The 25,175-nt window shown below is 44.6% G+C and overlaps 1 protein-coding gene and 1 long non-coding RNA gene across 3 annotated transcripts in view; both read right to left on the reverse strand.

The window, feature by feature from the left end:
• Positions 1-5,044: 5,044 nt before the first annotated feature.
• Positions 5,045-7,801, reverse strand: LOC306811365. Its single transcript, XR_013776659.1, has 2 exons — positions 6,295-7,801; positions 5,045-6,054 (listed from the first exon to the last, which is right to left on the reverse strand). It is a non-coding gene; the product is annotated as an uncharacterized lncRNA (long non-coding RNA).
• Positions 7,802-8,756: 955 nt separating this feature from the next.
• Positions 8,757-25,175, reverse strand: part of COMMD1 (copper metabolism domain containing 1) — a 59,180-nt gene continuing 42,761 nt past the window's right edge. For both annotated transcript variants that reach the window (XM_079324927.1, XM_079324928.1), the window contains one exon: positions 8,757-8,895. In XM_079324927.1, coding sequence (XP_079181053.1) covers positions 8,788-8,895 — 108 coding nt within the window. In that variant the 3' untranslated portion in view covers positions 8,757-8,787. The remainder of the gene's footprint in view (positions 8,896-25,175) is intronic.

The following is a 25,175-nucleotide window of genomic DNA, read 5'->3' on the forward strand; positions in this document are numbered from 1 at the left end:
TAAGAACAGGAGACAAGGTTAAAATTTAAGTAATGACAAGAGACTAAAGATTGTTCCTGTGGCATGCAAGCACTTCAGCAGCAGTAAGAAGAAACTTAAAAAGCAAAGATGACATGCAATTCAAGCTAGAGCATCTCAGTTCCTCCAGGAATGAACCTGTTTTTTCCCACCCGAATGTTGGAACCTGGAATTCAGACAAGTGAAGAGCCTCTCCCAGGGTAGGAGGGTCTGTCAGCAAGGCTTGCAGCAACACGAGCACAACATTTCAGTGGTCTCCTCACACTGTCATTTCCCACCTTCTGCCCCTGCCACACACGGGCCAAGAGGTCTTCTGCTCCACTTGCCTTCCCTTTTGTACCTTGGTGAGGTGGGGAGCTGTGGCTGGCAGATTCAGCTTTGGCAAAACCACTCAAATTGAAGAGATTGGCACTTGTGCTTCAGAACACTACCTTTGTGTTGTTTTGTTTTTGTTTTTGTTTTTTTTTTTTTTTCTCTGGAGCATTGCAGCTTTGCTCGTGCAGGCACAGCAGGACATGACAAAAAGTTGCCCCTGTTGTGTTGTGTGCTGCCACTTGTAAGCTGTGGGCTGAGCTGCTCTGTGCTGGTATTGATTCACATTTGCCAAGAATAATTACTCCCTGAGCTGCTTGGATTAAAATCAGTTTCCCTGCTCTGGAAGGATGTACCTGCCTTTTTCAGACACAGGCTGCAGTAACTAACACTCTTTGCTTCTATGTGGGGCTCCTTTTCCTTGCAGACACAAGGCAGGCACAGCGAAGTGCAGGATGCAAGAGGATGGAGAAGAATCCACTTGAAATTCAATTTCTATAGTAGCACAAACTGGACAATAATTATTTTCCAAAAACCAAAAAGGCACCTGCTCTATAGAAACCATTTTTTTTAGTGTCCCAGAAACATGGCTCCTTGCATCCCTCCTTACCTCAGTTCAGAGGCATGCCACAGCATTTTGCAGAAGACCTGAAGAGCTGCAAAACTGAAGAAGCTACAGCCAAGACTCTTCAAAGGTGAAGAGTCAAAGTCACTTTTCTCCTTTGAAGGGAGAAAAGTGTTTACATCTAGGAAAAAGTGTATTGGACTCACTTCAGCTAAACCCCTTCTGCTTGGCTTTTACTTTTTAGCAGATGCAGTTTTAAGCACCAGCAAAATCCCACATGAGGGAAAACTGCCAGTCCTCACATGTCACTTAGATTTTTCCAAACCATCTTGATTTCAGGCACCTCTTGGATGAGGCTCCCTTGGACTGTCACAATGCCAGCTTGGGTAGCTCCTGTTAAAACCAGTTCTCTGTCTGGGAGGGTGCTAGCTGATGCTGGGTGGCTGAATCCAGGCTGGCTGATTCTGGGTGGCAAAGGAAACTCTGCCAATACCGCGTGCAGGTTTTCCAAGACACTCCCAACCTTGGGCAAAGCTCTCAGCTTTGGGCACAGCTGCTACCACAGTGAAATCCTGCTCAGCCCACGGGAGCTGCACACCAGTGGCAGAGGTACAGCGTGTTTTGCCACCAGGCCTGGGCTGGTGCTCCTGGCTGAGGGCTCCTCCTTTGGATGGCAGGAGTGGAAGGGTCACCAAAATCAGGGAGAAGAGAGTGCTTGGGATCATTTTCAAGGCAGCAGCGTTGGGGTGGGACCTACCTGTGCTGTTCTGGACCCCCTGCAAGGCCCTCATGAGGCTGTGTCCAGAAGGGGATTGGTGCCAGTTACGAGGTGTAACTGCTGTCCCCACCGGCAGCGTGTCACCATCCTGCCCGGCTCGCACAGCACCGCGGGGCCCCACTCCCGGCTCCCTGCCCTGCACCGTCCGGCTGCCAATGGCTCCCCCAGGCGCTCATGACTCACCTGGTTTCCCCCAGGACCTGCCGTTCTCCTGTAACCATTGCAGGTGAACCTGTGCTCGTAACAGCCACCCCAGAGGCCACGGGCTAATTGCCGTGCCTCAGTGCTGACTTACACACACCCCTTACTGCCCAGCCCATCCGCGCTGCCCCCGGAGCATCAGAATTAGTTCAAAGAAAGAGATCACGAAGCTTTCCTCCTGTTATTGTAGGATCTGCAGATAAACTTCAGAAATATATAAAAAAAGGACAAAGGGAAATTAAATAATCCATATATCAAATTTTAATATCCAGCCTCATAGCTACAGGTTACTGAAGAATGGCATGGAGGGAAGATATCCCCTGTATTAGGGAGAGGATCAGCAATAATCAGAGTAGATGAAGGGTTTTCCTTATACTGCTTGAGGGAGAAATCCCCCTGACATGGATATGCTCGCTAGAAATAAATAAAACTGAAACCAGCAGAGATGAGATCTAGCCGTGTAAATTAGCAAACCACTGCCCTATGTACGGAATCACTGCAGGTTTTGTGCCTGGTCCTGTACACATTTAACCTCCCCGGTGTAAGCAGTCCTGTGGAGTTAATGGAGCTGTACTAATTTGCAATGGCTGGAGATTAAGCCGTTGGGGTTAAGCATTTCAGCCAGCTCTGATTGCAGCTCGCTGCAGTTACAGGGCTCTTGGATGACTCAAAGGCGCTCCCGTGCTCTGGAATAAAAGCATCCATGGCCATTACACCATGACTCCAGGCCTTGCAACGCAGCCCGGGTCCTTCACAGGTTGTGTCTTCAGATAGAGAAATCCTGTCCTGCCCCTCGGGGAAGGGTGAGGACACTTTGCCCAGCGCTGCAATATAAAGCTAATTTCTTTCTTTCATTCTCCCTGAGTATATACCAATGTTTTCCAGACACTATTTCACTACTGTTGCACTGCTTGCAAGCATCTTAATTTAAATCCCATTATAGATGCACCAGTGCAAAATGATCTGTGCACAGCTGAAATAATAAACTGGAGTGAAAACATCCTTGGGCTGTGAAGAGGCTAGAAAAAGCACTGACTGAAATGTATAAACTTACATAACATTATTTACAGAAAGGAGCCCAATTGTCAAAGGCCCTAAAAGAGCTGGAACATGGGAATGTTTGTTCTCCTTGCAAAGGATAATTAATTATGCAAGTTTATAAATTCCAGTTGCTCTGCTTGCTCATCTCCTGATGTGCCTAAGGACTGCCTGGAAGGTATTTATGGTTCCCAGCTACCGGCTCTAGAGGCATTTTTTTAACCTTGTACTTCTGCATGCCATTGCCTTGCAGGATCTTGCAGCAGGGGATTAACTTTACACACTGTGTTCCTCGGCCACAGAAAAATGCAGATTTGTTCTGAGGTCCTGCAGGAGTGAGTTTATTTTAGGGGGATGCCTGGAGGGGGCCACCACATATTTTTCAGAGGGTGATGGGGTGGCTGCTGCATTCTGTGATTGCAGAGAGAACCCTGATCTATGTGCAGGTGGCTCAGACACCTCTCTCTCTCTGCCTGAGCCACCCATCCACTCCTGATGCGGCTTTGCTTATTTGTCCCTTTTGCTGCCAAGAGCAGAGATGCCATGAAGGCTCTAATGCCCTCTGTGGTTTGGTTTGCCAGGCAGGAAAAGTGCCACTAATTACTAAAATGCACTGTATAGTTTCCCGGCAGTGCTCTGTTCAGCCAGGGCTGCCAACTGGCCAGAAAACTCAGGAAATGAGAGTTGCCTCCCAGGCCCCTCTCAGAAACACTATGAATTTGGGTTTTGTGCTGTGATTGCTGTTTTTCTCCCATCCACTCCTGTAAAATGTCACTCCTCGAGGGTCTGAGGCACTTGCTGGCATCCAAAAATGCCATTTATGCAATTACCTGTTTTTATGTATTCTCCAATACCATCCCATTACAAGAGCTAATGGCTGAGTGCTGGAGTTCCAGTGCTGCTGGCCACTAAGGGAATTAAAATACAAGTGCCAAGTCACCTGTGTGCAGAGAAAATAATAAACAGGAAAACATTTTTGGGGAAATGTCTCTTGTACCTCCTTGTTAACAAACGCCTGCCCTCCGACAGCTCCGCATTTCAGGGACCTCCCGTTGGTGCAACAACCCTGCAAAATACCCCAGGGTCAAACCCCCCAGCTGGGCTCTCCACCCCTGACATGCCTTCAAACCTGTTTTCCTGCAAATTCTTGCACTGCAAGATCTGCCTTGCTACCACGGAAGGGAAGGAGGAAGGGCAAAGCATTTGGGGGCTTGGGGTTGGTCAGTCCCATCACATCTGGAGGGAAGCTCCACAGCACCACCCACAATTTTGTGCTTGGACAACAAGCTCAGGTATTATCCCAAAATAACATTTCCCAAGTGCACTGGCAGTCCAGAGGTGAGGCTGCAGCTGCATCCCTTTTGTCACCTTTCCATGGGAGGTGACACATTGTGTCCTCTGGGACTTCTGTGGCCTTGGGGAATCACCCACAGGATTCAAGCTGCTGGGAAAAGGCATCTTTGGTGTTGTGAGTCCTTTCTGAGGAGAGGGGGCCTCTTCCACGGCTTTGACAAAGATTGGCTGAACCAGTGTGACCTGGATGGGTGCAAACAGCTGGATTTTGGTGCACTGAGGGGAGGAAGCACTGATGGCGATGGCTGCAGGTCCCCCTGTACTGGCACCTTTACCCCCTGACATGGCGAGGGAGACCCAGGAGGGCCCCTCTAACCTTCACACTGGATTAAATGACACCCCCAGCCACACCCCCCTGGGATTTGGGAATAATCTTTGAGGAGGATTTTAACAGGCCCAGCTTCAAGGCATGGAGCCCTTGCCTGTTTTTCCAGTCTCAAGCCACATGAAACACAACACATTAAAAAGTCATCAGTGGCTGCTGCTACAGGACCACTGCATTCCCCTTATTCAAAAAGTTCCCTCTGTCCCCAGCACTGAGGACCTCTTCATAAATATTTGGAATGAATGAATAAACTGTGGAAACTCCCCAGAAGGAGAAAAAAAAATGCATTTCTGTGAGCAATCTCTGGCCAGTATGAGCCTTGAGGTAAAACTTCTCATATATTCGTGCACCTACAAACAGTCAGCAAATACCTAAATCAGGAAATCTCCTCAGAAAAATGGTGAAAAATTTGTTTTATCAAAAGGTAGCAAAGAATTGACACACAGAAAAGAAAATCTCTCAAAATATCAACCAGTTTATTAAGAAGTCCAAGCACAGTAAGATGTGGATTATCGGCCCCTGCGAAATCCTTCCCATTGTGTGAAAAATAATGAGAGCACAAACACTATTATTTACACTTGCCAAAAGGGTCTGGGAGAAATAAGTATTTAAAAAAAAATATGTAAAATAAAATGAGACTATGCAACCTGAATAATTGGAAAGTAAATCAACACCAACATAAAATAAATATATCATCATCTGCTGCTTTCCATGGCCCAAAACATTATGAAATACAACACTTGCTTGGCTTAGATTTAGCAAAATGTGGTGTGCCTAAGCCTTTTTTTTTTTTTTTAATACAGATCTACTAGAAGAACACTTTAAAACCTTAGCAGTTCTGGGAAAATGCAGACCAAGGAAAAAGAAAATTGCAGCAAGAGTAATGGTCTCACCAAGCAGAGAGTGAGTGCCCAGCCCAGCCCAGCCCTGCCTGCTGGAGCCAGCACGGGGCAGGCTGGGTCCAACACCCAGATCCCAATGGGAGCCAAGCCTGGCCCAGCCCCAGGGCAGCCCCTGCACGGGGTCTGTGTCTGTCAGCAGAGCAGTGAGCAGCTGGTACCACTGCAGGAGCAGCTCCCTAAGCCAAGGACACTACAGCGTGGCAGGAGCTGTGTCCCAGCTCCTTCCCTGGCTGCCTGTGAGGAGCAGGCAGAAAAGCCTCCCTAGGGGAGACTCCCTCCTTCAGCCCTTCCCACTGCTTCTCCCTCCCTCTCCCCCTCTGGCTGTGCTGGGCTGCTCTTGCTGTGAAGTGACATTGCCTGCTTCCATGAAGGAAGGAGGAAGAGGAGGAGGAGGTGACAGCCCTAGTGCCACACTGCTGGCCTGACTTCGCACATGGACGCAGGAGCTGGGGCCATGGCAGGAACCACAGTGGGCTCCACAGCTGGATGAGGCCCCAGTGGCCAACAGGGCTGTGCTGGGATGTCTGCTCAGCTGGATCCATGCAGGATTCCAGCAGCCATGCTGGCTGCAGCCATTGCAGGAGTTGCCTGTTCATGCATTCAGGATGAGTCTGGTTACATTTTTGGGGGAGGATTTGTGAAATCTCTCCTGAACAGGAGCTTTCATTTGCCAGCACCACAGAGATATTTAGCAGGACCGCACGGGTGCTTGTGCCTTTCACTCAAGGAAGCAAAGCAGAGTGGCACTGGAGGCCTTGTCCCTTCCAAGTTCAGCCAGAGGTGCCCAAGGGGCTCAGAACACCGTGGGGCTGGGGCAGATGGATGCACACACACAGAAACCACCTCAGCAGGAAGGCACAGCCCTGCCAAGGACAAACCTGTCCTCGTGTCCCAGCAGCAGCTGAGGATTACAGCATCGGCAAGCACAGCACCCCCTTCCCTGCCACATCAAACCTGGTGATGCAGGAACAATTCTGCTGCCCAGTGACTACCAAGGACTCAGCAGCGTGCTCCTCGACACACTCAGAGCTTTTTTTGCTTTTTTTTCGTTTTGCACAGCAAAAGATCCACCCAGAAGAAAATGAGGACTGTTGGGGAGGGACGATTAGGAAGAGAGACAAGCATCCACCCATAAAAACATTCCCCTTCAGACCTCACTAAGAAAATATCCAATTATTTCTTAAATGTCCCCTAGACTTTTTGCCTCAGCCTCCTTGCCTTGTTAGCCATTCCACATATTTATTATTCTTTGCATGAAATAATACTTCCTGACATCTGTTCCCAGTTTGTTTCTCTTTAATTTCCATTTATAGCACATTTTCCTATCCTCTGACCATGTTAAAATAAAACAATAAGTATGTTTGACACAGTGCAAGTTACTTAAGATCATGATCCTTCCCTGACCTTGATTTTTTTTTTAATATGTCCTAAAACACAAAAAACACTTGAATGAACTAAGTTGAAAAAGGCAAGAGAAGGCTCAGAGAATCACAAAGCACTCATTTCACAGCAGTGCTGCAGCCAGTGACTCAGGGAGCAGCACGAGGAGCAGTTTGTGGTTACAGCCCAGTTCCCCCCTGACAAGGATCAGCTGAAGGCATTTGGGGAATCAGAGGTGCTGGGGGCTCCATGAAACCAGAGGGCGGAACCAGGAGGTTGTAAGAGGAAAGGCAGCAGTGGGACAGGCACAGCAAAGGAAATGTTAATTCCCTGAGCAGTGGCACAAATTGGCTTGAGGGATGTTTCCCCTTCTGACCAGGCAGATGGGAAAAGGTGCCCTTCCCTTGCTCTGAAGCGATTTTGTGTCCAAGTGCAATTTGGCAACTCCACAAGCAATAAATTCTCAAGGAGAAGTGATGAGGAGTGCTTTAGTTAAGGCACGAGAACATTTCATGTTGTCATCTCTATATTGGTACCAGCCCTCAATGTAATTTTAGCTCAGGAGGAGGTTGCTTATGAATAGAAAATGGCAAGAAGCAATGTAGCCTCCAACCAAACGTGTGTACACACCTTCCAGTCAAGTGACAGAGCAAGCCAGGAGCCAGGACTGTCACCTTTTTATGGACCACCAGGCAGCTCTCCTGCAAGGAGAACCTTCCATCCTGCTCTGTACAAGTGCTGGCCTGCTCAGGCTTCTCCAGTTCCTGCTGAACCAGTTCAGTGTGGTGGGACATCCTGCTGTGACCAGGCTGGCAAGGTCACAGCCCTGAATGGAAACACGGAATTGGGCACTGGAAACCCTTCTGGGAGCCTCCCAGTGCAGGGGCAGCGGCTGCTCTGCAGCTGGCTGCTCCAGCACAGATATGGGCACTGCAGCCCCTGTGCTCCTGACCTGCCTCTGGCAGATTTCTTCACTCACACAAGTGAGTGCTGAGTGCCAGGGGCATTTTCTGTCATCCACATTCCAAGCTGAGTGGGTACACACTTAGAAACCTTGGGTTCCATCTGAGACTTTCTCAGGTCAAACTGAACCATGACAAACAGGTCTAAGAGCTGCCAAGTTCAGCTGTGCTCTGACAAAGCACTGGCCCCTCAAACTCACTGTGCAGTTCTGTGCAGGCTGCACCACTGCAGCCCAAGGGCCACAGGGTGATGAGGGTGGATGGTCTTTGGGGAAGCAAATCAAGTGGCTTCGAAGGATTGCCAGCAAACACCTGGATCAGGCTCTCTGCACATGCAGAGCTGCTCCTTTTGGAAAACCAGCACGTCCCATTGCCCAGGAGATGCTCCCCTGATCATCCCCTGGCTTCTGCAGCCAGGTTGGCCACCCCTTGGGAACCACTGAATCCCTGGCAGCATGGGGCTCACAGGTACAGAAAGGTGTGTTTGTGCCTCTGCTTCCTGCACTCCATCCACTTTCCTGGGCTTTAAGCAGACAGAGCTCACAGAGGTGGATTTGTCCTATAAAGTCCATGGTTTGCAAGCACAAACATGAGTTCCCCCTAATCTGCCTGTTTCTTCTGCTCATTTCTGCTCTGCCACAGCTGGCCAATTTACCTTTGCTGTTCATCCAGCCCAGCATCCACGGCAGCTGGAAGACTCCAGAAGTGATGGAGGGTAAAAAGAGAAAAGCTGTGCTATACTCAAGGCCTGATTATCCAAAGCTTTGTGCAGTGTCGCTGCTGCCTTGGAAAACAGGCTGGGAGGAGGGGATGAGAAAGTTTCACAGTGATTTAGCCCATTCTTGAGGTTATAATCTGGATTTAACCAGCACCACCTATTTTATTGGCTGAAATAATAATTATGAAGAGGTACCAAGGGTAATTATTTTGTAAGTTGCAATCTCTTTATTTGATTAAGTAGTCTGAGTCAACAAAGTTATATTCTCCTCTATTTCTGACAGTTTCTTCAGCATCTGGCTCACCTTGGCCTCATCAAACTCCAGGCAGACAAACTCTGATTCCTACAAGAGAAGAGAGAACAATATTTGAGAAAAACAATTATGTTTGATCCCTGTGCCCAAAGAAAGCTTTGGTGAGGAATTTGACAGCTTAACTCCATTTGGCAATGGACTTTCTGGCATTTTCCTGTCTGATTAGGCGTGCTCATTTGTATCAGAGATAAAAATCCAGGCAGGATCTGTCCAAGGCAGATGTGTTTGCAAGAGACTGCCTAAGAAAGTGCAAACAAAAACCTGGAATATCTCTCACAGCATTCCTTGATTAGGAAGGAATGGAGAAGTCAGAATTCAAGCAACCCATGAGTTAACCCTTGAGGCTCTGAGGAGCACCATGCAGCAGACAGACCACAGACCCTTGCTGAGTTAGCCATTCTCCATGGATATGGGCAGACCCGGACAGCCTCAGCCTAGCCTGAGCAACTGCTGCAAACTGGCACTGTAAAGCCAATCCCTATTCAGCTCCTGCTCAATTTCCCCAGCTTTAGCATCCTTGTGTTTCCAGACCTGACTAGAAAAGTCCAGAGCAGGCTTTCACAGAACAGCTACTACAGGAGGAGCAGCTTTTCTCACCACCCTAAAATAATCCCAGGATCTGTAACACATTTGGAGTCTCATTTCACAGACAAGATGTGACAAGAGCTCTCAGTAACCTGACCTCTCATTGCTCCATGTGTGCTCCAGCCACAGGCAGGTTTCTATCCTGACCTTTGGGGAAGGAGTGGCAGTGCCATGCAATGCAGGCACCTGATCCTCCTGGGGATGACCTTCAAGGCCAAGCTCCTGTTGACATCTCAGGATTTCCAGCCACAACTCTGCATCTCGAGTCATATGAGCCCATCCACAGATTTAATCAGACCAGTGCTGCCCATGCAGCCTTTGCAATCTGCTAAAGCTGATTTCATGGTTTAATCACACGGGGAATGTGAGTGGACAGGAGGAGATGGAAGCACCTACTTCTGGAGGAGATGATTTTGCCTGAGCCTAAGGAGGACTTTTTTTTGTTCCCCTCCTCAGGTTTAGTCAGTCAAAAGGAATGCAAGTTGATCAAAACAAAACTCTTTGATTACACAAAACTCTTTGATTACACAAAGACACTGCCACTTCATACAAGTAGTAATGTAAGTGCACTCATGAAACATTCTTTTAGCTACAAAGCAGCTAAAACTCTCCCATGTGGGCTTGATGGTATCTGCTTACCCAACTCTCACGTGGACCAACCTAAAACCTGGCCCAAGAGGGCTGTAAATCAGGCTGCCCAGAACTGAGCTTCAGTTTTATTTAATGCTTTGTTAGTTTATCTCCCCCATGAAAAATGGAACAAAAAAGATGGAGCTGTGAAATAAAATCATCATTTCTGTAAGGACACCACAAATGTGGTATCCCTGCTCATCCTCAGCAGGAAACAAGGCATCTCTTCTGATCCTTCCTACTGCTAAAAAACAATTCAGCCCCCTTGGACTTAAGCAAAACTGAAATCACCACAGACTCCAAGTCCTGCAGCCCAGCACTGCTGTTGCCTGGCTGGAATCCCGGGTTCAGAGCTCCATGCCCTTGGAAGGTGTGGGAATGGACACCCATTTCCTGCAGCCCCCTTGGTTCTGTCCTACACACTTTCCCACCCCTCCTCCCCTTTCACCCCCGAGCCTGGGCTATAAAAAGGAGCTGCAAAACAAAACATCCAAGAAACACAAACTGCCCCCAGCCTTGAATCAGTTTTCTAGGAGCTGCAACAACAGAGTGCTGCAAAAATATTTGTATGAGAGACTAAGAGAAGCACGACTTTTTCTGTCTCAGTAACTATACTTAAAAACCCCATGTATTTTTAGAAAACCAACCCTCACAAACTGAAAACTTAAAAGAAAAATACAGTTGTTCTCTGTTGCATCAGTTTGGCCAGCTACTTAAAATGCCTTCTAGCAACTTTGATACACATCATCCTTTTAAGTTTTAGCCACTACGTTGGAACAGCATAAAGAAACCCCTCAGAATTCGCATTTCATTTTATTCATATTAATTTCCCCTTGATTCGGAGGCCTCCTACGACAACATTCAGCATTTCAAAGCCACCAGCCGAGGCGCCAGACCCTCTCTTAGAAGCCGTCTCAACTCGATGCGGTGCTTGTAAGATCATTAGTGGTTCTTTGTAAAGGAATTAGCCCAGCTTGAATTACCAGGAAAGCGCTCTCCAGCGAGTGCAAAAGCATCGGCTTGGGATGCCTGTGTGCAAACACAGCCAAGTGCTTCTGGACTTGTTTGCACCCCCGCAGCCGCTTCCTGGAGCAGTGGGAGTACTGGAGGGGTTTGGGTCGGATCCTTCTGGAGCAGTGCAGCCGTGTGCTCTGCGAGTCCCTGCAACTGTGCACTGCTCTGGAAGAGATTTCATCCTCTTCTATTATTTTCGGTTTTGCCTTAGAGTAGGATGTTTTAAAGATTTAAAAATCCTATCTGTAATGTCACTAAAACTGGCCTTCAAAACAGCTTGGTACGTTCCATTGATTTTAAGCTTCCCCCTTTTTTTGTCAACAGAGACAAAAAAGAAGTCAGAATTCCAATAACATTAACAAAAGTAGGAGAGGAGAAGTGCTGCCTGTTTGGACATTTTGGGTTTGGCTCTGGTTAAACCAGAGATGTTTTAGCACAGATAAATATCTGACTGTTCCCATTACTGCAAATTAGGCTGCAAACACAAAAGCGGTGGTGGATAAATAAAACAAGGAGCTACTCCCCAAGACATCACTGGGAGCCAGCACACAGCAAAGGTGCCCTGGAATTCACAGCACATCAGCTCCCCCAGCAATGCCCAGGGCAGAAACAAATGTCATTTTGGCTCCAAGGCATTAATTAAACACAAAAGGTAAAATACTCACTTCAGAATAAATCCAGTGCTGGTATAACCTGCTGTTGCCTTCAAGTCTGGTTTACCTGGTAATGTAAACTCTCCCATTTCCTCCAAACTTGCTAATTCCAGTAAGTACTGTTCTAATAAAACACCTGCAGGGACTATCTTGTAAATATTATCCCAAGTCACAAGTGTAATTGTATCTCAGCAGGAAAATCAATCACAGAATCATAGGATGGTTTGGATTGGAAGGAACCTTAAAGCTCATCCCTGGGCAGGGACACCTTCCACCAGACCAGATTGCTCCAACCCATCTAACCTGGCTTTGAACATTTCCAGGGATGGGGAATCCACGACTTCTCTGGGCAACATCTTCATCACTCTCCTTTGGACTCATTCCAGGGGTCCATGAGGATTACTGGTCAGTAATTGTCAACTATGAGCTTCCACCCTCATGGCTCAGCACCAGAGCAGGTTCTGCCTGAGCCAGTACCTGCTCACAGGCTTGCATGGAACAGAAATGCAAATCTTGATTAAAAAAAAAAAAAGAAAAGAAAAAATAAAAAAAATTTAAAAAGGGAGGGGGGAGGATTAGAAGAAAAAAAAAATCCAGCTTTTTTTGCCCCTCCAATTCCAAAAAAGGCAAGAGAAAAGAAATTAAACACCACACCCCCCCACCCCCTAAAATCTCAACATAACCAGAAATTCAAAATGGAAATTAGACACTTTTTAACAGTGCAAGGACACATTCTCCTTGGAAAAGGCACATCCAGAAGTAATTTTTGCAATCATGCTGCCAAGCTCTATCACAGAACCCTTCCTTCACTGCAGACTATTCTTACTCATTACTGTGGGAATTTGGTATTATGCTGCCCAGTGGCAGAAAAAAAAAAAACCCTGATAAATCCAGCCCTGCACTATAACTTGCTTCCAAACCTTCCTCTGGGTGGCCTCTCCCTGACACCTGGTGCACATCACTGCCAGGTGACTCCCCAGGGCTGCCTGGGTCAGAAGGACCTGTCCTGTCACATGTGCAGAGCTCTCCCATCCCCTTTCCATGCAAACATCTGCTGCAGGAATGTCACCATACACAACATCCATCTTGCATGAATGGTCCAAAAACAAGAAAAACCTTGGATTTTAGCTTATATTTCCTCCTTCAAAAATCACAGTAATAGGACATTAAACTGGGTAGTTCCACAGGGTGGAAATATTTCATGTCAGATGTTTATGGGAGCAATTTATTTTTGCCATTTAGATTCTTGGCAGGAACATCTGATAAATGGTAAAAAGAAAATAAAACCACAAAAAAGTTGCCACAAACCAATGCAGAATGACAAAAATGTGAGAAGTTGCATCTATTCTTCTATCACATTGCATCAATCGTGATCCCACTGCAAACTTCTGGAGTTATTTTTATATTTATTAATATTCTGCAAGATATACTGGGGCATATGATGACAGCAAAATCTGGATAATTCCACAAAAATCCATTGATTTCATACTCCCACATTTCTGACAATACTAAGTTCATTATTTTAAATTCAATTCAGAGCTATTTTTGCTACGTATCTACAATCATGCTCTTCAAAAACTCTAATGTAAAATGCAATTCATTTCCATAATACTGTATAAAATAAAGCACAAATATTTGTAACTGTGAGCGCCTTTTTATTCTCCATTATTCTGGTATTACATGAACCAGGAACCTCTTAAGCAAATTATTATTACATCCCCTTAAAAAAAAAAAAGTTACCTTGACTGCAGATTTTTAATACTTTTAATGTAACAGCAAGCCTGTAATATCACAGATTAAGCAGATTAAGGATTGCAGAAAAGGGAAATATTCCAGAGGATAAAAGTAGGTCTCTGATACTGCACAGCAAATGTAATGTCATTCCTTTTACATTATCAGCCTCCTGAAGATAGTCTACCTGATATTTTATATCCTACATGAAAAATGAGCATTTATGGTTGCAGCTTTAACCTGCTGCTCCCTGTGCCTTTTGGAGGTGCAGCTTTCTTTTCAGGAAGTGTTGAAGAAAAACAAAGCCAACTATAATTTAATCAGTATAACTAATTGGAAGGCAGCATACTCTGTAGCTTTATACATTTCCCATTAAAGAGCTAACAAGAATAACATTATTCTTAATAATTAACAACAAAAAGGGACCATATTTTATGAAAGCCTCTTCCTACATGGCTCTGCTGTTTCCTGACTGGTGACATTAACTTTCATTGGTTTCTGTAAACCTTCCAATTTCTGCCTTTTTGATTTTTTAACACTGATTTGCACCTGTTTCTGGTTTTTGACATAATTCCCCATATCCCACCCCGTGTGCTGCCTCTGCACAGACTCATTGCTCCAGGGGTTTCTTATCCACTGTTCCACTCAGAAACTTTCTCCCACGGTGTGAAAGGCAGAGGCTGGTCATGGACAAGTTGTCCTGCACAGGTTCAGGATTAGTGATCCCTGATTTCTGCTCACCCAGTGCTGACCAGATGCTGTGAGGACACCTCTCACCCCCTGTGTGTCCCTCAGCCCAGACTCAGCTCACTGGGGAGGCAAACATTCCAGTGCTGAGGGCAGCTCGCTGTGCTCAGAAAGGAAAGGTTATAAAAGCCACAATTCTGCTGGTACCAACACATTGCAGAAAAGGGACCTGTTTATGCTGACAAAATGCAGGTTTCAGTCTCATTTATGGATGACCCTTTGCAAGGTTATGCCTGTGACATACTGAGAAACAGTATCTTAAATTTTTAAGGCAATCGTTTTTCATGAGGGCACCAAGAGGCACCTTGCAGTAATCTTGAGTTTACTATTTCAAAGATTTGGTTTTTTTCCTCAAAAAATCCCCCCCCAGTTCAGCACTTCTTATTAAAAAGACAAGCAGGTATTTAAGGAGAAACCTCCAAAGTATTTTTTCCCCTCATAGTGTTGATCTTGGATATGGGCAAAGCAGTTTGGGGCAGGATCCAGCCTGGCCTGGGAAATACTGACCATGTAGGCTGGTCTCAGCTGAAGGCCACTAAGTACAGAGCTGGGCAATCCCAGGCAAAGGCACTGCCAGAACTTCTGCCTTCCTGAGACAGGAATGGAATTGAGACAAGGAAACAGAAAGTGTTGAGATGCAACTCCTGGTGCAGGAATGAAAAGTGAAACCTCTTTGTATCTGAACTGTTTCTGAAAAAATGCAAAAGCACACACTCCTCTGACTCCCTCTCTGCCCCTACAGACATTGTTTTGTCAAAGAAAGCACAAGACTGTTTCCATTTGAATTCCAGCATCTTTGAAAGCACGGCTCAGCTCCAGCTCTTTCAAACCCTAAAACAGTGAGTGTAGAATGTTTAATCTTTAACAGCAGCATTTTTCCTCTGCTGCTTCACTGCCTTGAGGTAAATGGGTGTAATGGCATGCCAAATAAATCAATTAACCTGCCTAGGCTAATGACACTGTCTTGGGGACCCTGGTATACAGCTCCAGCTGGGTCTTGAGCCAGCTGCTACTTAAACAGAGCTAAAATCATAAACTATAAAATGCATGAAGAGGTTTCAAAAGGGGGAAAAAAAAAGACAGGAATACCTCCAAGCCTCACCAAACTACACAGAAGCACATAAAGCCAGCACAAAAAAAGTTAAATTACATTTGTATCACTCTGAGATTTGACATAAAACATGTATTAAAAAACTAGACTTAAAATAAAAATTATTTTTAACTACATAAGAATATATATATAGGTGTAATTGATATAGTTATATCTATTACATGGAAAACTATATAAAAACTATTGAAAAACTCCATTTCTGGCAGGGCATCAGGATCTCTCACAAGGGTACCAGCAATGAGAAAGCTCCATCATCACTTATTCAAGCCCTGCCTGCTGTGTCAGCTCTTCACTAAGAGTCTCTCAGTGGAACCACTGCAAGGTGAGGTGCTCTCTTCTCAGTCCTCTGCAGGGGACCTTAGAGGGTAAATGCTCTTCCTCACTTATCATCTGCATTTTTCTGCCTTGTTTGACAGCTGTCCTCATTTTCCTGCACTGTGCTTTGTTTGGTTGGTGTTTTTAAGGCTGCTCATGGAGCTGAAATATCAGTTTACAGCTTTCCCCAAACATGTTCCATCTCCCAAAACCTAGGCAAGCCTTTGTTTTTTCTATCTTGTAGCACTTAATCACAATGTGAAATTAGTCTAAGAAAAAGAGTCCTTACTGATGCATCTTATGCTTTTACACTACATCCAGCTTTTCTAGTGAGAGTATTATTTAGATCTGGAATTAATTTTTATTACCTTTTAATTTATAACCTAACATGGGAATCATTCAGCATGGCAAAAAAAAATTAAATCAAACATCACTCATTATCATACCCCTCAAATTTTCTCAGAATTAAAGTTCAACAACTTTATGTTACTATTTATCATTTTCTTTAATGTTTTGGGAAGTAGCCTATCACAGCATCAAACCCTCCCTGCCACTGGGGCATGTTTTTGTAACAGGGTATCACCAAGACCATGCACTTGGTTAACTCCTAAGGACTTAAGGAAATTTCTGTGCTTTTGATGTAACTTTTTATTCAATCAAATCAGTGTCAAACACATTCCTCTCTGTTACTGCAATAAACAATACCAGGAAAACAGGAATGAATTCCAGGAATAAGAATTACTTTTGCAACAAACAAATCAACACAGTGAAAGTAAGCTGCATTTAGAAATAATCCCACAGTTAAAGAATGCACTAAAAACCTGAGCAGAGAATTCCTGACCTTTAGGAAGCTGTGTGATTTGGGATTCTGGCATGTTCTGGCTGAGACTACTACTGGCTTGCAGGCTGAATCATTTGGTTAGCAGTCCCAAAAGAGATTGCTCTGGCTCCCCCACAGCTCTTCATGTTTATGTGTTACATAAATGACTTGGGAATCCATTAATGTCCTGCCTAAAAGTATTACACCAAGTAGAAAAGCTGAGTAGAAATTAATATCCTCTTCCAACCCAAGCCATTCTATGGTTCTGTAACCCTAAACCAGTTTATTTCCCATGAGATCAGACAATGCTGGCTGGTTGATGGCAAAGGCCAGAGGACTTTGGCTTTTCCACTCCAATCAGTCTTCAGTCAAGGCCATAACTGGTTTTTTCAGAGAACAGATAAAAAATTAGAATTATTCTGAAACAGCATTTTGGAGTAAGATGTGTTTTAAACCCTCTTTTCTGCTCCTTTCTGAACACTGCACATTTGTCCTGTGGCCTGAAAAGCATCTGGATTGCCTGAAACAAGAGCACATGAGGGGTAAGCAGGTCCTGTTGCTGACATGCTTCAACACTCAGAGCTGAACTGAAAGTACAAAACTGTTTATTTTGGTGGATGAAAGTTTTGCAAGTGACCAGTAAAGGCCACACAAATCATCTGCTGACTTATGTCTCTTAATGGCAAGAGGTAATGCCCTCAAAAAGCCTCACTTCAAAAAGTCCCTATATTCTTCACCTAAGCTCTGAGATCAGCATGACCCAGCACAGCAAATATGTTTTGTGCCTACAAAATGGCATTTTTCAGAAGTAATTTTTGAAGGGCAGCTGTTTGAGCCCTTTCCTCCTGGCTGTGTTCACAGCAAGCAGCAATGCCAGGCATCCATTTGCTCCAGGGCATTTTACCATCAGAGAAGGGAGAGCTCAAGGCTGGCACAACAGACAGGCACACACACACCAGCAGCATCCTCATCTCCTCCCAGAAACATTAACCCTCTGTCCCTGACACACTGATCCCACACACCTGGAATTAAACACACCTTTAAATGGGCAGTGAAAAGAACTGCTCATCTAAAAATACATGAAAAGGGTACCACCAAAGCTTGAAAATATGTCTGCAGTCCAGCATGCTTTCAGCTGGTGCTTCCTTCTTAAAATACTTAACATGACAAAGCAGACAGACCAAACAGACTTTTTATTTTTGCTGCTTTTATGGCATTTATCCATAACCTTTCTGATGATCTGAAAATGGAACTTATCAGGACGAAAGAATCTACTCAGAGTTATGTGGCCATTGCAAACACGTGTCCTCAGTGGGACCAAAATAACTGCCTTTGTTTATTTTTTGCAATTTGAGTGCGTAAACTTACAAGGGGGCAAAAAAAGCCAAATTGGAAAAAAAAAAAAAACAAAAAAACCTGGTCTAAATAAATTTTGGCATTTTTTTCCTCATTACTTTTAGAATGCAAACTGCTGTCTTTGAACTCACAGTGAGAAAGCTCTCACAGAAAAGGGGCAGCCACGTGTTCAGAGTCCAGCCTGGTTTGCAGCCCCTCCAACACTGCTGCTCTTGCTGTTCCAAAGTCTCAGGACAGGCATCACACCCGGATTTATCAGCAAAGCAGCAGCTCCTGCTCAGTGTGGTGCAAAGTCTGCTGGAGACACTGAGAATCTCTGCACTGACCTCAATGACCTTCGGATCAAATGCACAGAAATATCAGCACTATGTGCCAGCAGGGAGACACCAGAGGAATACAGCTCTCTTCTGAAAGTAAAAGCTCCAGATTTGCATTTTTCTTTGCCTTTTTTTTTTTTTTTTTTTTTTAAACCACAGAGTATGTCCTTGGTAATATTTACTGCATAATACGTAACTCCTTTTTCTTTTCTCCAGCCTCTTTTCTTGTGTAAGGTGAAAAGCAAAGGTTCACAGTGAAAGCTGAAGCTGGAGATGCAACCCTGAAGAGATGAGCGTGGGAGGACATTTCAGAATTCTGAGCAGAATCCCACTGAAGCCAAGGGACTGCCTGCTCTGCCCACACAGCTCTCCTTGCCTCAGTTAAAATTACAACTTTGTTTTATTCAGTCTGTGATTTCACAATTCATTCTAGAAATGAATGTGGGCAATAGAATACCAGTTATGCACTAGAGTCAACACCACACGTGGATTATTGTTTAAAGGTCTCATCAGGACAGACCAGGACACCAGCTCTCAATATGATCCCCAAACCAGCTTGGCCCCAAGGATTGTTTAAGGCTGGAACTTCATAGTCCTCTTGACAGGTATCATGTTGAACTGTCTTTTTTTCCAGAAAGATAAAAGGGTTGAAGAGAAGTTATCTAATTTTGGTTGACCTCCAGTTCTCTATTCAAGGGCAAGTGGTACTGAACTAGAAATAATTTCCATAACTGAATTGCAGAGCAGTCATTTAACAATTAATAAGCAATCCACTCAGCATATGAAAACTGAATAGGAAAATAAACACATGAAAATCAGAGATACCTCTGCACAAAGAAAAGCTTCAGCTGTTCCACATCAGATATTTAATTGGTTGTCTCTCATGGTGAACAAGGGGAGAAGTAGGCAATGAAATATAAAAGACCTTAACCACTTCTCCTGAGGAAAATGGAGATGATGGGAAGTGCTCATTTAGCTTTCTGTGCCTTTGAAGCAGAGGAGAAGTGTATTTTGTTTTTCATTCTTCACAAAAACAACCTGTCTTTTCTGGCCTGCACCCACAGTTTGGACAGCAGCCTTCAGCAGAGTGGGCACGTGTCTCATCAGTGGTAAATGTGCAATGCCACAGCCCATTTCTCCTGCATCAGGAAAATGTTACACTTGTGACTGGCTCCCCTTGGCAGATGTAAGTCCTGCTCTTGCTGCAGGACTGTGAGAAACAGAATTGTCTTGGGTTGCAATACAGGATGTGGCCAGAAATGTGTATTCCATCCCCATCTGTTAAAGCTGGGTGGGGCAGTGACCCTTATCTGTGCCCTTATAGAGGCACACACTATCTGCTAATGGGCCATCTTTAAACCAGCTGGGGCAATCATCTTTATCTTTCCACAGCCCATCCTCCCTCCAGGAAGATATCATCTGCTGCTGGACCATTCAGTCCCACTGTATGACTGATAAAATTACATCATCCCACTGGGAGATGCTCCAGCCAGGGGGAGGAGCCAAGCCTTTCCTACCTAGATAAAATCTGAGATTTTGGACAGCAAGACACCTTCTTTCCACTGGATTCCAGAGGAAAACCAGACATTTCCACATCATCCCTGGACGTTCAGAGGAAACTGCACCTTCTACAGGAGCACTGCTCCAGCTGAACCACATCTGCCACTGCAGGAGGATGCAGCCACCATTGAATGGGACTGCTACCAACACCCTGAGAGACTGACAGGGTGTCAGGCTGTATTCTGACTCTGTCAGGGTTGGGATTGTTCTTTGTAATCCTGCATTTCTATTTTAATTTTCCTAGTAAAGAACTGTTATTCCTAATTCCCATATCTTTGTCTGAGAGCCCCTTATTTTCAAAATTATAATAATTTGGAGGGAGGGGGTTTACATGCTCCATTTCAAAGAGAAGCTTCTGCCTTTATTGGCAGACACCTGTCCTCCAAACCAGGACAAGAATGTGTATCATCTCCTTCCCATCCCTGGGATCAGGCTGAACATGATCTCCTGGGAGACCAAGCTAAGCTCCAAGGACTCTGCCTTGTGGCCCTCATGCTGCCTGGCACAGTGTGGCCATGAAGGCACAGGGACACCACTCCCTGCCTTCCACTGCAGCTCTTGAGTGGGAGGAGAAGTCACGTAGCAGCTCTCAGATAAAAAAAACCTGAATGCTGCTATGATTTCAGGCAGGGAGATGAGATGGAGAACAGTGTTACACAACTGAAAGCCACCCCTCCTAAAGAAGCAGGGAAGGGAATGATGTGCAGTGCCAAATGCTGTTGCCAGGTTTTAGACAGCTGTCCTGAAGTGGAACTACTGTAAAATCTGTGAGTGGACCCATGTCCCTAAAATGCCTGTGCTTCTTCTCCTTTCAAGCATCAAAACACTGCACAGGACTTTTAATCCTGGCAAGCCCAGGGGTTTGTACCAATGGCTGTTCTTTCTGCTGCCCTCTTGACCAAAAGGTGAGACAAAGGCAGGACTAACTGTGTAGCACTGTGATAAAAATACCTGGTTTTGGTTTAAATATCTTGTTTTGCAAACCTCCTGCCTCCTGGGAAGATAAGCCCTTACCTGTTAAAGGGCTGGGAGATAGTAGAAACTGTATGGAAAGATTTGGATTATTTGGAGGGCTAGTAGGAAAAAAGGGGCCTGCATATAAAGGCAAAAATGCCAGTGAGAACAGGGAATGTCTGCCTTCCCTTCATGTCTCTCCTAACCCTGCAAATGCATATTATATCTTTCCAAGTCTACTAAATCTTTATTTAAGGTAAGGAGCCAAGAGTTAACACGTATTTTGCACCAGCAAGAAATAATTCAATTTTCAGGTTGGTTTTCTCCCATTCTTTAAGCTTGCCTTTATCTGACCCCCTGCTGAATGCTGAACAGGGATTTTCACTGACCAGCCAACACTTGCACCCCTGGTTTTCCCTTCCTTCCCTTTACAGCACACACAGAGCTCAGTGGGGTTTACAAAACCCAAATGACTGCTTCTCCAAAACATAATTTCATCTCCCCTCTGGAGATTTTTTTTTTTTAGTCATACATTAATTAGCAAAGCTGGGTTCAAGTCATGTTAGCTGTTGTCTGGATCCACACAGAACTGTTGGGATTAAATTCCCAGAGCCTGCCAAGGCATCTGCAGGGAGAGCAGAGCCCATGGGACCTGCCTGCTCTGTGCCTGAGGGAAAGCTAAAAGTGGACTTTCAGAAGGGCCAAATCTCCTCAGAAATTGAAAACCAAGTTTGATAAGCAACAAAAAGGTTTTAGGCAAAAAGGTGGCATGCTGAGTTCCTTGTATTTGCTCTGCTCTGCTGTAGGCTTGGCACTATATTGCTAGATGTTATAAAATGTGCCTTAATTTCCTTGGAAAAAAGGGATTATTCTGAGATAAAGGGTGCTGGGAAGCAGCTTTACATTTGGAGCCTTTCATCCCACAAGCCCAATTAGCAATGTAGACATGTAATGATATTTTTTAAATATCAGCCTGAGTTATGAAAAAGGTACAGGTACTATGGAGTTCCTGGGAGAGAATTTGGCATTTCTGACCTCCTTTGATTGGATCCCCAATAAACAAGTTTTTGAAGAGAACTCTGCATTACCATTTAATGGGTTTGTGCTACTTTTGTATGCAGCCACTTAACAAAGGACTGTAATTAAATGCTGATAAAATACCTTAAATTAACATTACAGACCTCAACGTCTCATTGCAAACTCATTTCAAAAGTGTTTGGTTGTGGTTTGGGATTTCTGTGGTTGTGTGGCAGCAGAGCAGGGGAGGCACCATGAGCATCCCCAGCACCAAAAAAGCAACAAAAAGAGAGTAACTTTCAAAACAGTAATTTCCACTATATCTTTTAAGAAAGCCAGGCAGTTGCACAAAGAAATCAAATACATCTTTGGTGTGCTATAAAACCAGAACACACCCTGGCTGAAAAATGCCCCAGAGGTGCTTTCCAGAAGGACCACTGAATCCACTCTGGGAATCCTGTGCTACTGCAAAAGGATTAATATGATTTTCAGACTGAATTTTAAACAATAAAATGGGGACAGACAACATCAGATTTGGATTTTTAACCTCACTGTGCTTTTCCTATCACACAATCTTCCCAAGAGCTGATCCAAGGGGAGTGTAGGCATAGACTCAGGCTGGAAGGAGTCAGTGGTCAATCCTCAGCAGCAAGTACAGAGCTGCACCTGCAGTTCAGACAGTGAGGGGCCCTACATCATTTTCCCTCACAAGAAAAAACAAGTAGGGATGAGAATGGAGCTGCCTGTGAATCACCTGAGAGGAGTCATGAGGAATCTCACTTGCTGGAAACCACTCCCAGAGGTTATCCCAGGTGGATAATGCACTTCCCTCCCTCCACTGTCCTCCAGCACTGCTCTTCAAGAATGTGTCTGATGAAATTTCCATCACAAAATCTCCAAGAAAGCAAAAGTCATCCAGACCAGGGGACTAATTTTAGTTCTCCCACTGTAGATGAGCCTCAAAGACATGAAGTGGTCCTTGCATTGCATCTCTGCAGAGTTGAAGAGGCAAGAGGGTCATTGGCCATGTCAAAAAAACCCACCCCAGGCAATATTTTTCATCTGGACCAGACCTCTAATGCAATCCCTCTTTTCTTGCTAGTTTTTGGTTGCCTTGGATTCAATGCCTCAAAATGGTCATGAATAGAAAGTGATAAGGAAATACATCTCCACTCACTCCTACCACCACACTTCCTTTGTGAGCAAATCTACCACGACTTTTTCAAAGTGTGGAAAAGCATATTTTTAACTGCTACTAAAGATACAGTGAGTCATTAATGATCTCGGTGCCAGGAGACCGTGCTTTGTGAAGTCACTGCTGCTCATTACTTCAAGAAAACAATTAGTCAAAATGAAAAACTAAGCTCTGGAGCTTCCAGGAATTGGATACTGTTCTTTGGATCATTCATGAAGAGGATGAAGGCAGAAAAAGCTGTCTGGACCCTGCTCTCACCCCTTTAAAATGAGCATAACCCCATCTGTGAGGGACAACAAAAACAGTGATCCCTGTCAGGAGCTGTGGATGCAGAGGATGGAGGGATAGAAATGCTGAAAAACTATTCTTATTTACTGACCTGGCTGCATTAAATTCCAAGCTACCTACTTTTTATTTTTAAACAAGAGTCTTAAGCATGTAAAAATACTAGCCTGGGAGGGATATTCATGCTAGAAATAAGTTCAAATCACAAAACCCACCGTGGTCAGAATGGGGGTTAGACTTTCAAAAGACAACACATTGAATGGAGGCTGTATTACAAGAAACAGAACATTTGAAACCATTTTCTTTTCATTAAAAAGTGAATCACCATACTTTCTCCCAGCTAACACCCATTTATCTAACTATAATGAGGGGCTGGCATTTGATGTTTTATTTGATGTCTAAAGATTCACCCACCAGAACATAACTACTGCAGGAGCAAAAAGAGCCTGGCACCTAGGTCTGAAGCACCAGTACTTCACTGTGTGAAGTTCTTTAGTCTCAGAATAGCCACATCCATATGGACAGATGCTCTCAGCTCAATGAGCTTTATTGCTATTAGATAAAATGTCCAGAAAAGCAGCTTTCCTAATTTTTGGTCTTAGGTAAAAGCTCTAATCACTGTCCTCTGAGTTTCAGCTATAAGGGCAAAACAGAGTCGTTGGGCTGTTTTTCTCCCTTAAAACAACCCCAGACTCATCTTTTTGCTTTGGAGCCACCCATGTGTGACACAGCCAAAGTGTCCAGCACTTACAGCAAAATATTTCAGGCTTCACAACTCCAAAATGATGACCCCATGCTACAGGCACTGTCCCAAGGCTATATTAAATAGAAGGGGGCTTAATACCAGCATATGCTACACTCATTTTGAGTCATGTCCCTCCCTAATTCTGCTGTTTATTTTTGGGCTGTTTATCCATGGGTTGAGCATCCCAAAGCATGCAGCAACACACCACTACCCCCCAAAATGTAAACCTGGGGCACTTAACAGCAGCAGTATCTAACAAGTGGTGTCCCACAGCTACCTGTGGATGAGTTGCTCAGTATTTACAGCTCAGCTAAAAGCAGCTTTGAAAAGGCCATTTTTCAGCCACACGTACAAATGCTAATGATTAATGTGCTTTTGCATGAAGTGGGAAAGAGGAACAGATGTAGCAAAACCAAAACAATAGTAGGAAAAAGGTTGCTGGGGATAAATATGGTATGGAAGTTGAAGAATGGAGGAATGGTCCATCCTTGCAGTTACCAAGTGAAGCAGCTCACAGTAAATGAAGGAGGTACAGTTCCATTTTGGGGAGAAGACAACTTGCCATCAGTACAAATACTTTCACAGGTGAGGTAACAGGCCAGCACTCTTTAAAGTGAATACAGAAGTGTTTCCTGCTGAGGGAGAAGAAACCCCTTCAAAACTTTTACAACAGACATAATTATCCAACACACACCAGAGACTTCTGGCTGAAGAAATCAAAATTAGCATTTATTTTCTTCACTTTCCTTTTAGGACACAATCATATATGACAAGGCACATAGATGAACACTCAGAGACTTACTTCCTGTGAAAGACAACACAAGTTAGGACAGGAAATTAAAATTTGAAGCAGCCTTTAAACAAAATCATTCTCAGAAATATGCTTCAATACCTTAGCATGATTTTGATGGTTTGTTATCAGAAAAAGCCTGAAACACAATCAGATCTTTCAGGAGTTTGACTCCCCATGGTAAAATACCATGTCTGGTGGGAGAGCAGAGGGCTCCTTCTGGATGACCCTTCCTGGGAAAGGGCCACCAGAAAGTTGCCACCTCTGACAGGATGAGGAGATTCAAGGCAAGGAATTACTCTGCTCAAGATCCTTCTCACCTGCTTCTTTGAAGTTTCCCCTTCCTCAACCCAACAAATTATTTAAATTACCCTGTCATGTGCCTGAAGCACTTAGGAAAAGCAGAGACAGCAAGGCTGTACAAAGCACCCCACTCATATGTGGAGAACAGTAAGACAACCATAAAATGTTAAATGTCTAAACAA

Source organism: Erithacus rubecula (genome assembly GCF_903797595.1).
Source record: "Erithacus rubecula genome assembly, chromosome: 2".
Taxonomy (NCBI): Eukaryota; Metazoa; Chordata; class Aves; order Passeriformes; family Muscicapidae; genus Erithacus; species Erithacus rubecula.